The 18,011-nt window shown below is 45.6% G+C and overlaps 1 protein-coding gene across 8 annotated transcripts in view; it reads left to right on the top strand.

Annotated features, from left to right (window-relative positions):
• Positions 1 to 6,447: 6,447 nt before the first annotated feature.
• The window catches only part of KCNH7 (potassium voltage-gated channel subfamily H member 7), a 256,606-nt gene continuing 245,042 nt past the window's right edge, over positions 6,448 to 18,011 (top strand). For 4 of the 8 annotated variants that reach the window (XM_077936770.1, XM_028747266.2, XM_028747240.2 and 1 more), the window contains exons 1-2: positions 6,449 to 7,253; positions 10,657 to 10,887. In XM_077936770.1, coding sequence (XP_077792896.1) covers positions 7,178 to 7,253; positions 10,657 to 10,887 — 307 coding nt within the window. In that variant the 5' untranslated portion in view covers positions 6,449 to 7,177. Of the gene's footprint in view, positions 7,254 to 10,656; positions 10,888 to 18,011 lie in introns of all 8 variants that reach the window. The other 4 variants (XM_028747305.2, XM_028747279.2, XM_028747270.2 and 1 more) reach the window with 2 other exon arrangements.

Below are 18,011 nucleotides of genomic sequence, written 5' to 3'. Positions count from 1 at the left end.
ATTGAAAAAGTTTTTCAGTGTTAATTTTATGCATTTTAAAGAAATCACCATGGTATTTAACAATAACGTCTTAGGTCCTTTAGAGGAGAAATTGTGAATTGCATAATTTTAAATACCTGCCATCATCCTTGGCTTCACTCAATTTTATTTATAACACTCTTTCATCTTCTTCTAGTTGTGAGGGTGGGGGATGGGGAGGGGCCTCACAAGCAGAGTAGCCTAGGGCCTCTCTTCATCTAAATCTGGCCCTGGCTGGCTGGACCCATGAGCAGAGGCATTTCTCTTAAGCACTGCCCTGCCACACCATGCAGATCCCACGTCTCTCTAGTCCCCAGCACCACTTCCAAGAGTTAATTCCGGTTGTATAATATACCTATCCTGACTATCAGAAGAACATCCATTCTGTCCTTGACAAGAGGGAATAATCCGCATTCAAATTAAAGTTCGTCCCTGCAGCTACAAATAGCTCAACTGAAAACAGCAGTGCAGTGCCTGTTTATGCACTTTCCAGTACAAATGACCTCACCTCCTTAGCTCCTTGGACCACAAATCCTGCATCCCATTAACTGGGAGTGAGCCCCACGGATCTCCATGGGAGTTACTTCTGAATAAACATGGCAGTGTTTCTTTTCTGAAATTAAATTGAAGCACCGGTTTTACAGTGCTGATGAAACTGACTTTTTTTCAGGGCTTGAGGAACAGTTTTCTGGAACTGGGACTGATGGTATCCTTGGAGCCATAAAACTGTCCGTAAAAAGAATCCACACCTTTCATTCACACACACACACACACACACGAAAATGGGCTGTGAATCTTTTATTTTGTAAACTGTCTTGTGATCTTCAGATGAAGGGTGGTATAGAAATTTAAGGAAGAAGAAGGAGGAGGAGAAGAAGGAGAAGAAATAATCTGAAGTCTTTCTTCATGTGCCCCCTCTAAGAGAGGTCTAGAGGGTGGCAACATGAGAATGGGCCTTTTCTGTGGTGGCTCCCCACTTGTGGAATGCTCTCCCCAGGGAGGCTCACCTGGCACCTTTGTACGCATCTTTAGGTGCCAGATGAAAACATTCCTCTGCACCCAAGCCTTTGGCTAATTAAACACTCTATGGCCATTTCAACTGTTTGTAGGGTTTATTGTTTTGTTTGTTGTTATGTTGTTAATTTTGTGTTTTTATACTGTAAATATCCCTGTGATCCTTGGATGGAGGGTGTTATATTATTAATAAAAACAAAAGTAAAGTAAAGTAAAGTAAGTGGTCTGCTGCATCTAATGTGATCTTCAGCCTCTCTTCCCCACGCCCTTTCTTTCTCTCTGCTTCTTTCAGCACCGCCTAGACCTGGAATAGTGCCCTGAGCTCCGGTAGAAACGGCTTCCAATTTATTCCAGGCAGAATGCAGACCTCGGCTGCCAAATCCGCTGGAGAAGGCAGAACAACAACTAACAAAAGCACCACCTGAGAGAGGCCTTGCGGGAGTAAGGAAACACCTGCGGGTATTGCCAAAGGACAGGTGGAAAGCGGGAGGCGGCTGGCTCAGGAGCGTTGCGCTTAGTACTGCCATTAGTAGCGAGCTCTTCTCTCTCTGTCTCTCTCCCCAGGAGAGTTTGAACTGGACAGGGCGCTCTGTTCTGTGACAGTCTGACGATTTCCTCTTCCCGGCACCTCCTTTTGTGTTAGATCGCCTACAAGGGGTCCTCGGCGTCACACTGTGTGGCGGCTGCTGAGCCGGCCTTTCTCTGTGTGTGTTAGTTCAAGAAGCCTTAATGGGAGCCAGCAAATCATCGCCGCCTCCCTGGGGGCCTCTCTCCTGAGTTATTACTGCGGGGGAAAAGCTGTGATTGGGCCGGGAGCGTGGAAGAGAGGGCGGAGAAGTCGCCCCGGCTTCCCGAGTAGGTTGAGTTCAGCGCGAGAGCGCTTGAGAGGCTGCTTGGTGGCTGCTTTTGCTTGGGCTTCAGCACCACGGACAGCGCCCGGCTGCTCCTGGCGCTTTTTGCATTGGGCAACAGGGCTGTTTCCACTACCGGGGCTTGGAAACTGACGGGATGACGCTTGACGGGGCGTGGTGGACCGGTATAGTGTAGCTATCTCTCCTCCAGACACTTTTATCACCCTCGCCTCGAGCTCTCGGCCAGGGAGAAAGCGAGCGAGCGAGCGAGCAAGCCAGCAAGCAAGGATTGGAGCGGGGCCTTCCGTTTCCAATCCGAATTAGTGGTTGGGAATGCAAAACCAGTGGGGTGGACACGGCGCTCAGATTAATTTACACCAAGCGACAGGGGTCATATAGACTGCGAGTGTGTGTGTGTGTGACGCCAACGAAACTAACCTCATGCCCCCTCTCCCGGCCCTGAGTGACACCATGCAGTGTCTCTCTCCAAGGTGATGCAACCGGAATAATGTGAATAATAGCTGAGAAGAGACATAAAGGGGCCGCCGGGATATTAAGAGCAAGTCCCACTTCAGTACTGCGGGCGGCGGCGGCTTGTGCTTGGCTATAAAGAAGGAAAATTCCCTCGTTGTGGGAGAGGTTGCCTCCCACGCATCCGCCTGCTCGTTTGCTCTCTCCGCCTTCGTCACTCTGCTTTTTTTTCTTTCAAAGCTTCCTTTCACCAACATCTCCCTCCCCTTAAGGCTCCTGGAATCCTAGAGCTGGAAAGGGTCACGAGGGTCACCTAGTCCCACCCCATGTTTTGTCCAACTGGGGCTCGAACCCACGACCCTGAGATTAGGAGTCTCATGGTTTATCGATGGAGCGATCAGGAGTTCTTGCTTTAACCTCTTGATTGTCTTATGCCGATTTCGTGCACACACACGGGGTGGGGGCGAGAGAGACTGTGTTCTCCCTGAGCATAAGCAAGATGTCCCCCCCCCCAACAGATATTTGTTTTGTTTATTTACACTTACTAGCCGCCTATGAAACAGAATCCTGTAGGTGACATGCCGCAATGGAGTCCACCAAAATTAAGATGCCAGTTAGAAAATAAGCAAATAAAGCAGAAACTTCTGTAAATAAACAAAAGTTCATTCATTTATTACATCTATTGAATTTTCATGCCCTCTTTCTCCAAGAAACTCAAGGCTTTGTTGCCCACTTCCTCATTTAATCCCCACAACAAGGTAGGTTAGACTGAGAGGCAGTGACTTGCCCAAGGTCACCCAAGTGGAGATTTGAACCCTGGTTGTCCAAGTCCTAGTCCAGCACTCTAACCACTGCACCACATTGGTAGCAGCATGCATGTGCACGCACACAAGCAAACAAACACACTAATCCCCTATGGGTTAAAATGGGGGTACTCAAGTACTGTCCAAATTTAGAATAAAAATAATAACCAATATCATCTTTAAGATACATGGCTACAATCCTAACCCTACTTACCTGGAAGTAAGCTCCCCTGAAATCAATAGGACTTACTTCTGAGTAGACATGGTTAGGATTGTGCTGTTATATCACAAATGTTAAAAGGGGTTAAGCAGCCTGGATGAACAATGTTTTTGTGTGACACCAAAAAGATGTGACTTTAGCTGCCAGGAGGGTTTCCCTAGGGAGAGCATTCAACAGCTGGGGACCACCACTGTTTATTTAACACAATCAGGAGAAGCCTAGAGCATCCTTCTGCCTCTGTCTGATGAATTATCTATGGGAGATGATGGATGTTTCTTCCTCCTCCTTATTCTTGGCAGAATTATACACCCTTTCCCTATTGTCAGATCTGCACCCAGATCTTCCTGTTCTGCACCTGCCTAGTGCTCTTGCAGGCTCTTCAGTCAGGTAAATACAACCAAATACAGTTATTTTTGCTGCCTGGTTAAGAAGAAGAAGCAGCTATCTTTTCCCACCACCAATTTAAAAACATGTTAAAGCTTACACCCCTGAATGGAGAGGCAGAATTGCCCAGTGAGAGGAGTACTGGGCACTGATTTGTGTGTCCAGTGCTTAAGCATCTGTTCTACCTCTACCTTGGAAATACTGCTTGAAGTCGCCTATTCCCCATTTGTAAACTGATGATTGCACAGCTCTTTGGTGAAGGGGGAAATGGGGAAATGTGTGCACGCACACACTTGTGTATTTGTGTAATACTCTATTTATTGCTAGCTGAGCCACATACGTTTTGAATTCGTCTCCAAATAAATTCCATTTTTATTTGATCGGCTTCTGTCCAAAACCCAGCAAAAGCTGGCATCCACTAAGGAGTGAGCCTCGCTGAACACAGTAAGACTTGCTTCTCATGAGTAGGCATGTTTAGGATTATGTTCATGGCTGCAGTACTATGTGCATTGACACTGGAGGCATCCTTGCTGAACTTAGTAGGAATTGCTTCTACTTCACCTTCACGTGACAGCACCTTTTAGACCTGACTTCATCAACTGAAGTCTCCCTGTCCACCTATTTACCCCAGCTGCAGGATCAACATTATTCTTTAGCTATCCTCTGCTGTTAAGCATTTCCTCCAACCAATTCCCAGCTACCAATTACATAAGGCCTAATGGCCACAGAAGGATAGCTAGATAGCTTGGTGAGATTTGATTTTTTTTTTAAAAAAATGGTGCTCTTGCAAAGTGTTGTTCACAAGGTTGCAAACTATGAGTTTGCCTGATGTACATTGTACTTCTGAGCACAGGCTCAGAAGTACAATGTACTGGCCTGTGTAGACATTGCATTCTTTTTCTTGGCTTATAAGGGGGGGGGGTGTTTTAGCTGGTAGACAAACTGGAGACAATTAGGCTTACAGTAAAGGGAAGTGTAAGCAAGTAACTTCAGTTTAACTGTAGTGTAAGGTGAAAAGAAAGGCCGGAGCTACTACAATCCTATGCACACTTACCTGAGAGTAAAGCTGCACTCCTATACATCAGGAAATAATTTTCATTGAACCCAATAAGACTTATTTCTGTAGGATTACACTATAAATCTCATTGAAATCTCTCTTACTACAAAGAAAATATGACTAAGTTAGGTCCATTAATGCCAATGGGTCAGTTGACTACCACCCATGGATAGGATGAGGCTAAATGCTGTCAAAATAAAGGAAACCAGGGTGGAGGCATCTCCAGTGGTGACTGGTGCCCTTTGGGACTGGTAGGACAGAAGGCACGGAGGCCAACAGTAGGTGGAGCTAGAGCCAAAGACAGACAGGGCTAGCTAATTCTAGGTTTGCTCCTTTCCTCCTCCCTGCTGAATTCTATAATGCTGACACTGACAGTAGGAAGCCGATAGCCAGTGTCGCCCGCTTGCTTGTATGTAAATCCGAAGGCAAGGAGGTGGGAGATCGGCCGGTGGGGCACTGCCCCATCTGCCCTAGTGGACCAGCCTCCGCAGGCGACAAACCCAAATGGCACACGGCAGTTTGCGGTAAACGCGCTGTCCGTTTTCCTTTGGTGGGAAAAGCTGTCCATGGTACGCCCATCTCGCCCGCTTGAAGTAAACGGATTGCAAAGTTTGCAGAGCAAGACTGCGCTCCCCCTCGAATCCACAAAGGTTCTGCCTCGCAGGATCCTGACTCAGGATTGGATTGGCAGCGTGTGCCCATAACCTTTGGACTAAGAGAACACCCAGAACAAATCTCACCGGGATCATGAGTCTCCCTGGTTGGTGGAGCAACAACAGCTGAGGTGGTAAAAACCAGAGTCTTGCCTTAACTGCCACCGAACAGTATAGATGAGCTTCATGCTCGGCGAAGCCATTTGCCTTCATCCAAAAATGAGCAAGGCACTTCTGCGGGTGGGGTACGGAGCGCTGCGCTTTGCACGTGCTCTACGGCAGCTGCTCCTCCCCTTTTCCACACGTTTGAGAACATAGACTCCCCCCCCCCCATCCTTCCTGGCTAGGCAAAGTCGAGCCGTCTAGAAGGACTCCCTCACCTAAGACAGAGAGGCACTTTAGACACAGCACACAGCTGTGTCTTTTATTGGGGATCCCCCGGCCCAGATATGGCTAGACTAAAGCTCCCCTCATCCCTTTGGAGCTGACCGGAGGGAGTGGCCTTATTTGGAAGGCCACCCACCCACCACCCACCCACCCACGCAGGTCGCCCCACTCCCTTAGCTGCTGTGGCCTGGGCTCGCCCTAAGTGGTCGTTCAACGAGAGAGAGGAGACAAACTCTGCCTATGCTCCGGAGTACTATCTCGTACTCGTAGTCTTCCCCACACGTCCAAGTCGACCCGTGTGGGGAGGCGGAGGAGCGTGGGTGCATAGGAGCCAAATCCTAGGGCCGAGGTCCCTTTGCCCGTCTCCAATAAAACACCCACCTGCAATTCAAATGGGGTGTGAGCAGTCTTGTGACTGATTATGCAGGGCGTGACTCCCCCCCCCCCTCTATATTATTCAAGTCGGCCCCTTTGGGTGTGTGGGTCGCCTTGTAAGACGAAGCGTGAGGCATCGGTTTCCTTTTCTCTCTCCTCCGCCTGACTTGTGCCTCTCCGTGTTGTCTCCGCTGCGTTTGGGGTGTGTGTTGGAGGGGAGGGAGAGGGGACGTGGCTGCCTCTTGTGTAGCCGATCCCTACCGGAGCTGTGTGTGTGCGCGCGCGGTCGCTCGCGTGTCTGAGCGCGCTCTCGTCGCCCGGGAGAGATTTATTGGCTGGCTCCTGCTGAAGCACGCTTGAGTAACCCGAGCTGCTGCGAGCCGCTCCGGAGCTGCCCGCAGGCGGCTCGGCGGGGACGCGTCACCACACTCACTCTCGCCGCTCTGAGCACCGCTCGACGCCGCGCCGGAGCGACCCAGGCAGCCTCGGCTGTTCCTTGCAAAAGGGCGAGTAGGTTGAAGGGCTGGGCTCGGCAAGGAGGAGCAGAAGCGAGGCGGAGAGAGAGAGCGAGACGCGCCCCGGCGCACCTCCATCGCCTAGGCGAGTCGCCCTCGTCGCCGCGCTGCGCCTCGACGCGCCCCTGGCCACCTCCCTGCCCACTCCATCCATCCCGGCCCAGAGCGGGTCAGGTTCGCCCCGAGGCGCTAGGCGAGCATGGAGCTGAGTCCGGGAGGGCAAGCAGCGGCGCGCTGCTGAGCTAAGCGAGCGGCGAGCTGCCCCCGCGGCCCGAAGGGACGATGCTTTCTCGCAAAGGCTAGCTCGAGAGCCAGGCGCCCAGCGAACGGAGCGCGCCCGGGAAACGGAGCGAGCGAAAGCCGCCGCCGCCGCCGAGGAGTCCTCGCCGCCGCGCCTGGGCTGGGGGAAGGCGACGCGCGAGGGGCACCATGCCTGTTCGCCGAGGTCATGTGGCACCACAGAACACCTTCTTGGGCACCATCATCCGCAAATTCGAAGGGCAGAGTAAGTTCTCCGCCAGCCTTGGCGTTTCTTGCGCAAGGGGGAATGGGGAAAGGGGGCTGGGTTGGTTGTGGGGGGTGGGGTCTAGGGCAGGAGCTCTGAGGCGGGCGAAGTTGAGCCAAAGGCTGTCGGACGGGAAAAGTCTGAGCTGGAACCCAGAACAGGTCTCAGGGTGGCTTCCTTTCCCATCCTTCCTATCTGGTCCAGAAACATTTCGCTTAAACTCTCAGCTTGTCATGCAGTGAACTCTTTGCTATATATACCTGCCTGTCCGCCTTGGGACCAATCAAGTGAGTCAGAACGTACAGAAGGCTTGCTTATGAAATCTCCCATTTTCACCATCGGGAGTGGGGTTTGAAGTAGATTGGGATGTCCTGGGAAATGCCAGCAGAGAGAATTAGCTCAGGGGCAGAGCATCTGCTTTGCATGCATGCATGCGGAAGGTGCCAGGTTCGATCCCTGGCATCTCCGGGTGGGGTGAGGTTCCCCTCCTGCTTAAAACCCTGGACAGCACCTGCCAGTCTAGATTAGTGATCTGATTCTGTTCAAGGCAGCTTCCTATATCCCCCAAACAACATGCACCTTCCTACCTTGACCCTATTGCCCAGAGGCTCCTTGTTTAACGTTAGTTTATGGGAAAGTTTCCAGCAGGAGGATTCAGAAGGTCTTTCCAGAGGAAACTTTAACTAAGATGGATTTGGATTTCTGCCTGACCTGTAGGACCTTTTCCTAATTTCAACAGCAGATTGTGAAATAGGTGCAGTGGACCGCCTTGCCTGCAGTGTCACTCTGAGCATGTTTACTCGGAAGTAAACCTCATATAGATTTAAAAGAAGCTTAGTTCCTAGTAAATGCGCTTGAGGTTACAGCCTTAGAGTGCAATCCTATGCAGGGTTTACTCAGGAGTAAGCCTCATTGTGTTCAGTGGCACTCACTCTCAGTTAAGTGTGCATCGGATTGCAGCCTTTATCTTTTGGATGCAGGCAATGATTTTAAGAAGATACTGTAATGCCTGGTCTGGTTTGGTTCTCTAATACCGTGAACACCACACACTGAAACAATACGTTGGATGCATGCACATTCCCTTAAATACGTAGTAAAATTTAAATACGTTGAAGGATATTTTAGGAGTAAAATGCATTTACTGCAAATCTGTCTCATCGTAATAGGCTCATAGCTCACAATAAAGGTCAGATCCTGCAGCCCTTTGAGATGTAAGTAGCCCATTAAAGTCAGAGGATTTATTTATCGCTGCTAGGGTGTGCATAATGAGACCATTGAGTGACAGGAGCTGCAGTTGCCACAAAGAAAGCTTGTAAATAATCAGGCACCCCATCTGGGATGAGCTGTAAATTACAGGTATCTGACAGAATGTGCAAAGGGTTGAGAGTAACCTATTATATAGGGTGTATTGCAGCCTTTTCAGATTTCCCATCATGCTTCCAGGTGTAAACATTAGGACAATGGCATGTTGTGTTGCTCACGGGGGTAAATCATTCACATTTCTTCCATGTGATAGTTTTGATGCAGCTTGGGAGGGAAGTCAGGTGAGCGACTGAATCATGTCTTGGTTCATATTGTGAAGACAGATGCGGCTTCAAAGCTGCGCTTGCCATTAAAAATAGAAGCTTCAGCAAAAAATAAATAAATAAAAAGCACAAAAGAGCAGCCAATGTCATTTTGGTAGAGAGAACCCTTGAATGAGTGTTTCAAGAGAAATGCCTGACTAGCGTACATTGTTACACTCGGACTGTATAAGAATGATTGAGGTTACCATTTCTCTCCCAGTGATCTAGAAGTGTGCCTGGTTCCACACTTAAAGTTACAGTCTTGTATACACATACTTGGGAGTGACATCCATTGTCTTCAAAGGGTCTTGATTCAGAGTGCATGCTTTGGATCACACTCTAAGTCTATCAACTGCACTGGGTCTGAAACAAACTGAAAATCAGTTGGAGCAAGAAAACTTGCTTCTTGGTCAGCTGCTCCTGATTGGGGTGTATGCACTGTTCTTTGCAACTTAACCCTGCAATTTGCCATCATTTTACAGAGCAATAATTGTGGCATAATTTTGTACAGCAATCAGCGTGTATGGGAAGGCATCCATTTAAGCTGGCAGTGCTGTGCAGGAGAGTGCTGGGAGGCCAGTAGTGGCCCAAGCAGGAAGAGGGGAATACTGTAGTTTTCCGTTTTTCTTTATGTTGCTGTTGCACTGTAACATCTCACAATGAATCAAGTAAAAATCAATCAGACAAGTATACTTGTCTGGTTACATGACAAGTAAAAATTGTCTCCAGGTGAGACCCTGAATCGAAAAGAGACCTCTCCCTGAGACGCTGGAGAGTGCCTACCAGTCAGAGTGGGCACTTAGGAGCTAGAATCAGTGATTCCCAAACTTGGGTCTCCAGCTGTTTTTGGACTACAACTTCCATCATCCCTAGGAAGCAAGATCAGTGGTCAGGGATGATGGGAATTGTAGTCTGAAAACAGTTGGAGACCCAAGTTGCGCAACACTAAGGAAGATGGACAAATAGACAAGGCAGCTTCCTAGGAATCGAGTCCTATTCTCTACTGACCAGCATGGAAGCTTTTGCAAACTGAATGGACTGTTCACTCTCTTTTAAAGTTTTGTTTCTCAGTGCTCCCCAGATTACTAATGTAACTGATGACTAATATAACCAACAAGGTATCAAAAAGGCTAATGGAGATTTTCTTTAAATGGAATTTTTTGTGGATTTATTTGCAGTGGTGTTAAATTATTAGTAAAACATCCCTATTCCACTTTTCCTGTTGATCTGTCTGTACCTAGGATTTAATTAAAGCTGGAGTTTGCTTCACAATCCCAAACTTTTGGGGCCCATGGGCACCACACAACACAAACGCATATACACCCCACAACCCATTCTGTTGACTACTCCTTTTAAGCCTAGTTTCAGAAGGGGACAGACCCTGTTAGTGCTTGGGAAGGCCTCTGTTGGCACCACATTGCAACCCCTATTACGAGTCCTATTATGAAGCCTATTTCCTAAGCTTTGGCAAGCAACCCTATCTAAAATTATTACGTGCTTCCCTCCAGGCTACTTGGATATCCATCCTAGCCAGCCTTCCCTTGTTGGACATTTTCAGCACAACAAAAGCTACGGTCATATTTGTATTTGCTGATAAGTTTTGCAATAAAGGTTCCTGGATCAAATCCCACAGCAATCCAGGTGACTTTGGATTTAATTCATCTACTTTTTATTGATTTTTTTTTTAAAGACCTCTGGTACATTTGTGTAGTGTTGAATATCTACTGAAGTTCACTATACTGTAGCAGTCAGATGCAGAAATATCTCCTGACAGGCAGCTGTGAGGTTTTATGAAATGTTGCACAATTACTGAAAAATGCATTACTTTTTTATTGCAGATAAAAAATTCATCATTGCTAATGCTAGAGTGCAGAACTGTGCTATCATCTACTGCAATGATGGGTTCTGTGAGATGACTGGATTCTCCAGACCAGACGTCATGCAGAAACCATGCACCTGTGACTTTCTTCATGGACCAGAGACCAAAAGGCATCACATTGCCCAAATTGCTCAGGCTTTGCTTGGGTCAGAGGAGAGAAAAGTGGAAGTCACCTATTATCATAAAGATGGTAAAGTAGTTTCATTTTTTTTAAAATGTCTTTGACAAATTGGTTTCCTTTGGAACTGGTTTTGAAAGATGACTTCTTTGATACTACAGGTCAGAGTTTTGTTAGGAGTCAGTCAACATAAGATATGCTATGTTGTGTGAAACATGCATTTATAGAAAGGCAGCTAAAATAAAAGTACAGTAAATACAATGGGCCAGTCATCCAAATAATGCAAGACCACATTAAGAAAACTTTTGATAGTGGCTTACCTATACAATGCACCAGCCCAAACCTAGAACTGTTCGCCTCAACCCTAGTGGAGCTGCACTTCTTTCATATGTAATGAAACAAGGTTGTTATTTTAAGGACATTTACTCTGAGGTATCATGCTCCACTCCAAGCAGGCCAAGTTGCTTCTGTTTACATGTCCACAGGATTGGTGTGTAAGCAGGGTTTGCTCAGAATTTGCATAGAAATGATGTAAGGTCGTTGTTTCAAATGGCAATTTTCAACTTCCCCCTCCAATTTCCATTCCAGGAAGTGATTTCTTTTTTTAAAGAAATGGGAATCAAGTGTTTGTATGATTTAGATTTTTTTTTCACCTTCAGGTGTTAGTATGTGTTAGGCAGTCACCATCTGTAGGAACAACTGCTGAATTTTGAATGCATTTTTATCTCTTTTGGGAAAATACAACTATTTTTTGGTCATAATCACCATCATAATCATTTTATTTCAGCTTGTACAAAAGAGTTTAGAATTCATATCTAATTCAGCCATATAATATGTTTTTATTAATTGCCCTTGAATTCATTCATGAAATTTGTCAGTATTGTCTCATTTTATGGATGGGAAACTAAATCTATGAGATTGGTGAGTGACTTGCTCAAAATCAATGTAGTGTCTACATTCAAACAAGGAATTATGTTGGCTTGAAGCTAATGAAAACACCAGGCTTATGTATATGTGCTGAATAGTGACTAATGATGAGATTTGAGGTCATTTCGGGATGACCTGTTTATTGAGCATCCATCCTGATTTATTTATACAAAGTTTGCAGGGAGACTAGGTGACGTTGGCTATTTATGGAGCATTAGTTCTGATTTGTTTGTGGGGAGGTTAAATGATTTTGCCACAAGGAAATGCTATCCCTCACTTTCCAGTGCATTATATTCCTTATCACAAAAAGTTTGATTGGGAGGGTAGAGGATCAGGCATGCTGCCCTGGTACTCCCAACCAAATAATATTTAATTGCACAACCTGAATTTCCAGGTTTGTGATTGAATCCTAGCAGAAAATAGCTGCAGCCTGAAAGTGTTTCCTCGTTTCAGATCTACCGGCAGAAATATCCTTACCAATGTATCCAAAAGCAGAATGAGAATGCAAGCAATGCTATTGTTGATCATATAATCTCTGACAGTCATGTAACCTGTGGTGTCCGTTTTTTGTTGTGTTGCTGATCCCTTGCCCTCGCGAGTGACGCCGCTGTTTAATGAAGGAAAGGAGATTCCGTGCTGAGAGTGTTGATCTGTATGGATTGTTTCACATCATGGAAAAAAGCATGCTCAGGCATACGCTTAGGTTAAAAGGGGCACCTGACTGAATAAGCTACTCAGCAGTCGAAGTAAAGAGCAGTCGAGTCTTGCCCTGAAAGAATCAGCTTTAAACAAACACCCTGTCATACTGCTTCAAGTACTGAGTAATTACTCTGGAAAGAGTTTAAAAAGGAGAAAAATGGATGGGGGAGAAGGATCTACCTGTTTCAGATGGAGGACAGTTTGGCGATTGTTTTTAGAAAGAAAGATTACAGGCTGACTGAAATATACTTGACATAATTAGTCATGGCATGAACTAAGAACAATACAGCATTATGCTTTTGATGGGGGGGGGTGCAAGGAAAATAAGCATGCATGTTCGTTTGTCATGATGCAGCCTGATAAGGGAATGGCGGTGCTAATTATTTCCGAATAGTTTTCTTTTCTGATTATTCAGCATTATAAGTCAGACATTAAACAAATCCGAATAATGCATAAGCCTGTTGTACTCTATTTTTGTTTGCACTGTGTACATGTACTCAAAGGGGAAATGCAAAGTAATCTCGTATATTCAAATTTGGAGCTTTAATTAGCTTTGGAGGCCTGCCAGCCTGCTGTTTACATTCATTTGAGAACTGCAATGATAGAGGAGAATCAGGCTTTAAAGCAACAGTGACACATGTGGTGCTTTGCTTCTTCTCGCTGGCATTGCCAAACTGGCATTTGGGTACACGGATGGTGGGTAGAGTTACTCCTGTTGGTGCTAAGAGTATAATATGGAACCCTTAAAAAAATCCAGAACAGCTCTGGATTCAATTCCATTCTGAATGTTCAAAGAAAATGTATCTGTTGATCCAAAGGCTATGGCTTTCAGTGGGTGCAAATGTTGCTTGCTAATTTGTTTTAGCATACTTGAAATCTTGCCCTTCTTCCAGGCTTCTCAGAGCAGCTTATATAAAAGTTGCCCAACATTTATTCTCACAACAACCCTGTGATGTAGGTTAGACCAAGATATAAGGCACGCCTCCTACAAATAAGATCCTGTACAAACCTAAGCATGCTAATTCAGAAGTCAGTCCCCTAGATTCACTGGATTTTACTCCGTGGTAAGTGTGTTTAGAATGGTAGCTTTGAACTAATGGAATGGCCATTTCCTTTGTAGTAGTTCTCTGAGAGGGCCTAACTGCCAATGGGGAATACTTTGCATCTTTGCTACCAAGCTACAGTTCCCAAGATCCAGTTAAACTTATATAAAATATCTAGAACTGTAATGCAGATGTGAACATAGTGACTGGTGCCAAGACAACCTTGGTTGACTGGTGATTATATATCTGGGGTTCCTTGCATCATACCTAACACTCTGTCCAGTGCAACCATCTGCTTCTCCTGGCTGTGCTTCTCTCTTTCTCAAAAGAACTAGAGTGCAAGAAAGGGTTTGGCCCTTGGTGCCACTAGAGAATCATAACTCTTTCTACAGGACAAGAAATTGTCTATTAAAACAGCAAGGCAGGTGCCAAACACTAGGGCAATATCCACTCACTTAGAGCTCCATCCTGGGAGGCTGCCACCTTCCTGTGCGGTTGACGGAGGGGATGGCCACCTGGTGCCACTCACCTCTGGCCATGCTGGACCCTCCATTTGGGGCAGGCCTCACTTGCAAGGCCAACCAGGGCCATGGGGGCTGCTTCCTGCCCGTCCCTGGCGTATTTAATGGGGTGGCCAGGCGCAGGCCACCCTCTTTGCTGACCATCGCTCTGTGGGCTTTGTGTGGTCCACAGGTTGCCAGTTGGTGGACAGGGCCCTAGAGGCTGAAGATGCCGTGCCTGATATATTTTATAGCAACTTGGTGGAGAGGAGGGGAATGCTAGCTGACGGGACTGTCACCCCTAGAAGGAGCTCAAAGCAGGTATTAGCCCCTGAAGGGAAAACCCTTTCCTAAGCAGAACCCTGAGACTTAATGAAATGGATCCAGCGTGATGTCTGGGTAGCAATAAATAGAAACCATGGCAGTAGCTGCAGCAGCTCCAATCACGTGCTTTGTTATGCCATTGATTTCAATGGGATGTGCATATTTATAGAACTGAAGCAGCTATGTTTCACCCTGTGAACCTTTGGGATGAGCATTGGTGCTTACTTTCTCTATGCTTAAGATGTTGGCAGGTAACTATCAGCGGATATTCAGAAGTAAGACCCATTGAGTCAGGTGGAACTTACTCTCAGGTAAGTGTTATAGGATAGCAGTCTAAGTTTCAAACTTTCTGAAAGCTTCTTATGACCTGCTCCCCAGAGAGGCTTGCCTGACGCCATCATTACATGTGTTTAGATGCCAGGTGAAAACATTCCTCTTTACCCAGGCCTATGGCTATTGAATAATCTACAGCCTGTAAAAGCATGAGGGAGAGGACTGTTATTACGATGACTATTTTATTATCAGGCTTTCTGTCAGTATGCTTTTTATTACGTTTTTATCACTGATGTTCTGTAATGTGCTTTCAATGTTGTATACCACCCTGGGGTCTTTTGATATAGGGTGGTATATAAATTGAATTAATAATAATAATAATCAACAGTCCTATTTTTCTAGAAAAAGAGGTGCCGGAACTTACCACCTTGTTCTCTTATAATGGCAAAGGCACCCACCTGAGGGGTGCCGGAACTGAGTTCCGGTGAGTTCCGGGTAGAAAAAAAGCCCTAAAACAAAAACAAAAAAAGCAAAACAAAAAAACAACCACTACCCCCAGTCTCTCAGTTTGGTGGGCCTGAAGTGTCTCTGGGTTAATTGCTTCACCTGGAAGTTGGATTTTTCATGAACCAATCAGCCAGTCACCAGTCATTGGGATTTAGGAAGCTGCCTTAAACTCATTTAGACCATTGGTCCATCTCGCTCAATATTGTCTACCCTGACTGGCAGCAGTTCTCCAGGGCTCTGGACTGGGCTCTTCCCCAGTCCTGCCTGGTGATGCTGATGACTGAACTAGGGATTTTCTGCATGCAAAGCAGATGCTACCCCTCTGAGCTATAGCCCCTTTCAAATAAAATGTCATCAATTGCTGCATTCTTAACACATTCAAGAATTACCAAAGTTAACATCTCTACCTGTCAGTAAATGGCTCTCAGCTTCCTGGGATGTTCCAGCATTATAAGAAGCAATTTCCATGAGAAGCAGGAAGAAGAAAGGAGATTTTAATAGGAGGGTTTAATGTTGGTCAAGCCACAAGCAATTGATCGAATTAAACTGACGCAGAGTAACACTTCTACGGTCCATGTAAAATCACCGTGGAGAGTTATGCATATACCCTGTGGGAAAAGGAGGCTCCCATTACAGAACTCTGCTTAAACTGTATCTATATCATTTTTGTAGTTCCCTCCCCTTTTTTCTAATAGAACCATTTGTCTAAAGTTCAAAGCCTATATGTATATTTCATTCCATGCCATGAGCTAATCCTTTATGGGAAATTAGTAAAATAACCAAGGGGGTGGGGCATAATCAAAAGGAGCACTTGAAAAACAGGCCAAACTTTGATGTATAAAAATACTTAAAAAAAAGAAAAGAAGTGATTACATACATCTCAATGGAACAGCTAAATAATCTGCATTCCCTTTGACTGCAGTCATTCTGCTCAGCTCGGGAAAGGTGTGTGTCTTAAATTACCAAGGTATATGAAAATCATATAACCAATTATGCCTAAATAAAGTGTTTTCCAAAGTTGCCCAATAGGCATTAGTAGCTATTAAAATTCAGAGTAATGGGGAACAATGTTCCTCCTCATCTGCTTCATAACATCCTTTCTACAATCGGTTTATCTTTAGTGACTGATCTGATTAGGTATCTTTGGAGGGGAGATACTGTTTATGCAGTATATCAATATTTTTGTTTTAATAAAGTTATTTGCCATGGAGATGTGTGACAGCTCTTTCTCTGAGGACTCCCATTTCTCTCTTTAAGCCATTATTGCATAAATCATACTTGACAGCTGTAAAATATTGCTTGGGGTGATAAAGCTGTAAAGCTTTGACATGAAAACTATAATTGTGAGGGGATCGAGGGTGGGGGGTTGTGTATTTAAATCAAGGAGCGCTGTATCCTGCCAGCCCTTTTCATGTGTGATGGGTGCGCTTTAAGATGATGAAAGTCAGAGGTACCTAAGTGTAGACATCCTACGAAGACTGATTATTGACAGGAGAGTGAAGTTGCTCAATGCTGCTGTGTAACCGGAGAGATTTTGTGGAGGAGGAATACAAGGGCAGGACGTGGTGGTGACAGATAACATGACAGCCGGAAAGAATTACTTCTGACAGTTCTTTTGATATTCCAAAGAGCGAAATAGTATTGCCACCATCTTTTGTTGAATTGTGCAACACGGAGGGTTGATCTGATAAACAAACAGAATTTTGCTTCCCAGAATCACTGAAGTTGCTAATCAATAGTTTAAAGGGCAAGGGGGGGGAAATGAATTTATATACTCAACAGCACATTGTGTTTATCATTTGTACAATGCATCTTATTCAGCCTTATGATCACCATGTGAGGAGAGTCGGTACGAGGTTCTTATGGGCGATGGCAAGGTCCAGTGGCGATAAGCAAACAAAGAGAGAATGCCTAGGAGCATATGAAGTTGCCTTATACTGCGTCAGACCATTGATCCATCTAACTCAGTACAGTCTCCACTAACGGGCAGCTTCTCTCTGGAGTTTAGCTGGAGATGCCAGGGATTGAACCTGGGACCTCTTGGCATGCAAAGTGTATGCTCTGCCAATGAGCTATTTTCATAGCAAACAGGGAGAGGGAGAGCAGGATGGCTGGAATGTGATGGCACAGAGAGAAAAAGAGAAGTTTGCAACCCTTCTAATTCTTCAGCTCTACCAAGACGGCTCCTAAGTGACTTTCCTTGTGAGTCAACAGCTCTTTATGGGGGGGGGGGGACCCTGACAGCGATCCTCCTGTATTTCAGACAGAGTGCTTCTTTCAGTCCTACACGGTAGTGCTAGGGATGGAATGTGGCCCCTTCTGCGCACTCAAAGCATGGCATCCACTACTAAGCTACAGGCTTCTCTGTGACATGTGGGCCTACATGAACCCTTGATCTGACACACCAAGGCAAGTCTTAGGTCCCGAGTTTACATTTAAGGAACTGTGGCTGAATGGTAGAGACTCACCCGCAAGGCCACGTCTTGAGTCCATAGAGTGAGTGAGGACTGAACTCCAGATGTCCTTTTCGAGGCATTATCGCCTCTTTGCTATATTGGCTTCTATTGATGATGATGATATATTTATTTATATCTCACCTTTTCCCCTGATGGGACACAAGGTAGCTTACATATAAAATTGAGAACCTCTAAAAACATATATAAAAAATTGTTCTTAAACATTGTTAGAAGTAAAATTGTATACATATATGAAATCTTTTTAAACCATACAAATAATTGCAATATAAACAGCAAGGACCCATCCCTTTCATTAAAAGCAGTCAGTTCCCCAAAGCCTGCTGGAACAAGAAGGTCTTCACCTGCCAGTGGAAGGACAACAATGAGGGAGCAAGTCTAGCTTCTCTATGGATGGAGTTCCAAAGTCTGGGAGCAGCCACCAAAAAGGCCCTGTTTTCCCTTAAAGT

This window comes from Podarcis muralis, chromosome 1 (genome assembly GCF_964188315.1).
Source record: "Podarcis muralis chromosome 1, rPodMur119.hap1.1, whole genome shotgun sequence".
Lineage (NCBI taxonomy): Eukaryota > Metazoa > Chordata > Lepidosauria > Squamata > Lacertidae > Podarcis > Podarcis muralis.
The sequence above is the reverse complement of the archived record's forward strand: the minus strand, read 5'-3'. Positions and strand labels throughout refer to the sequence as shown.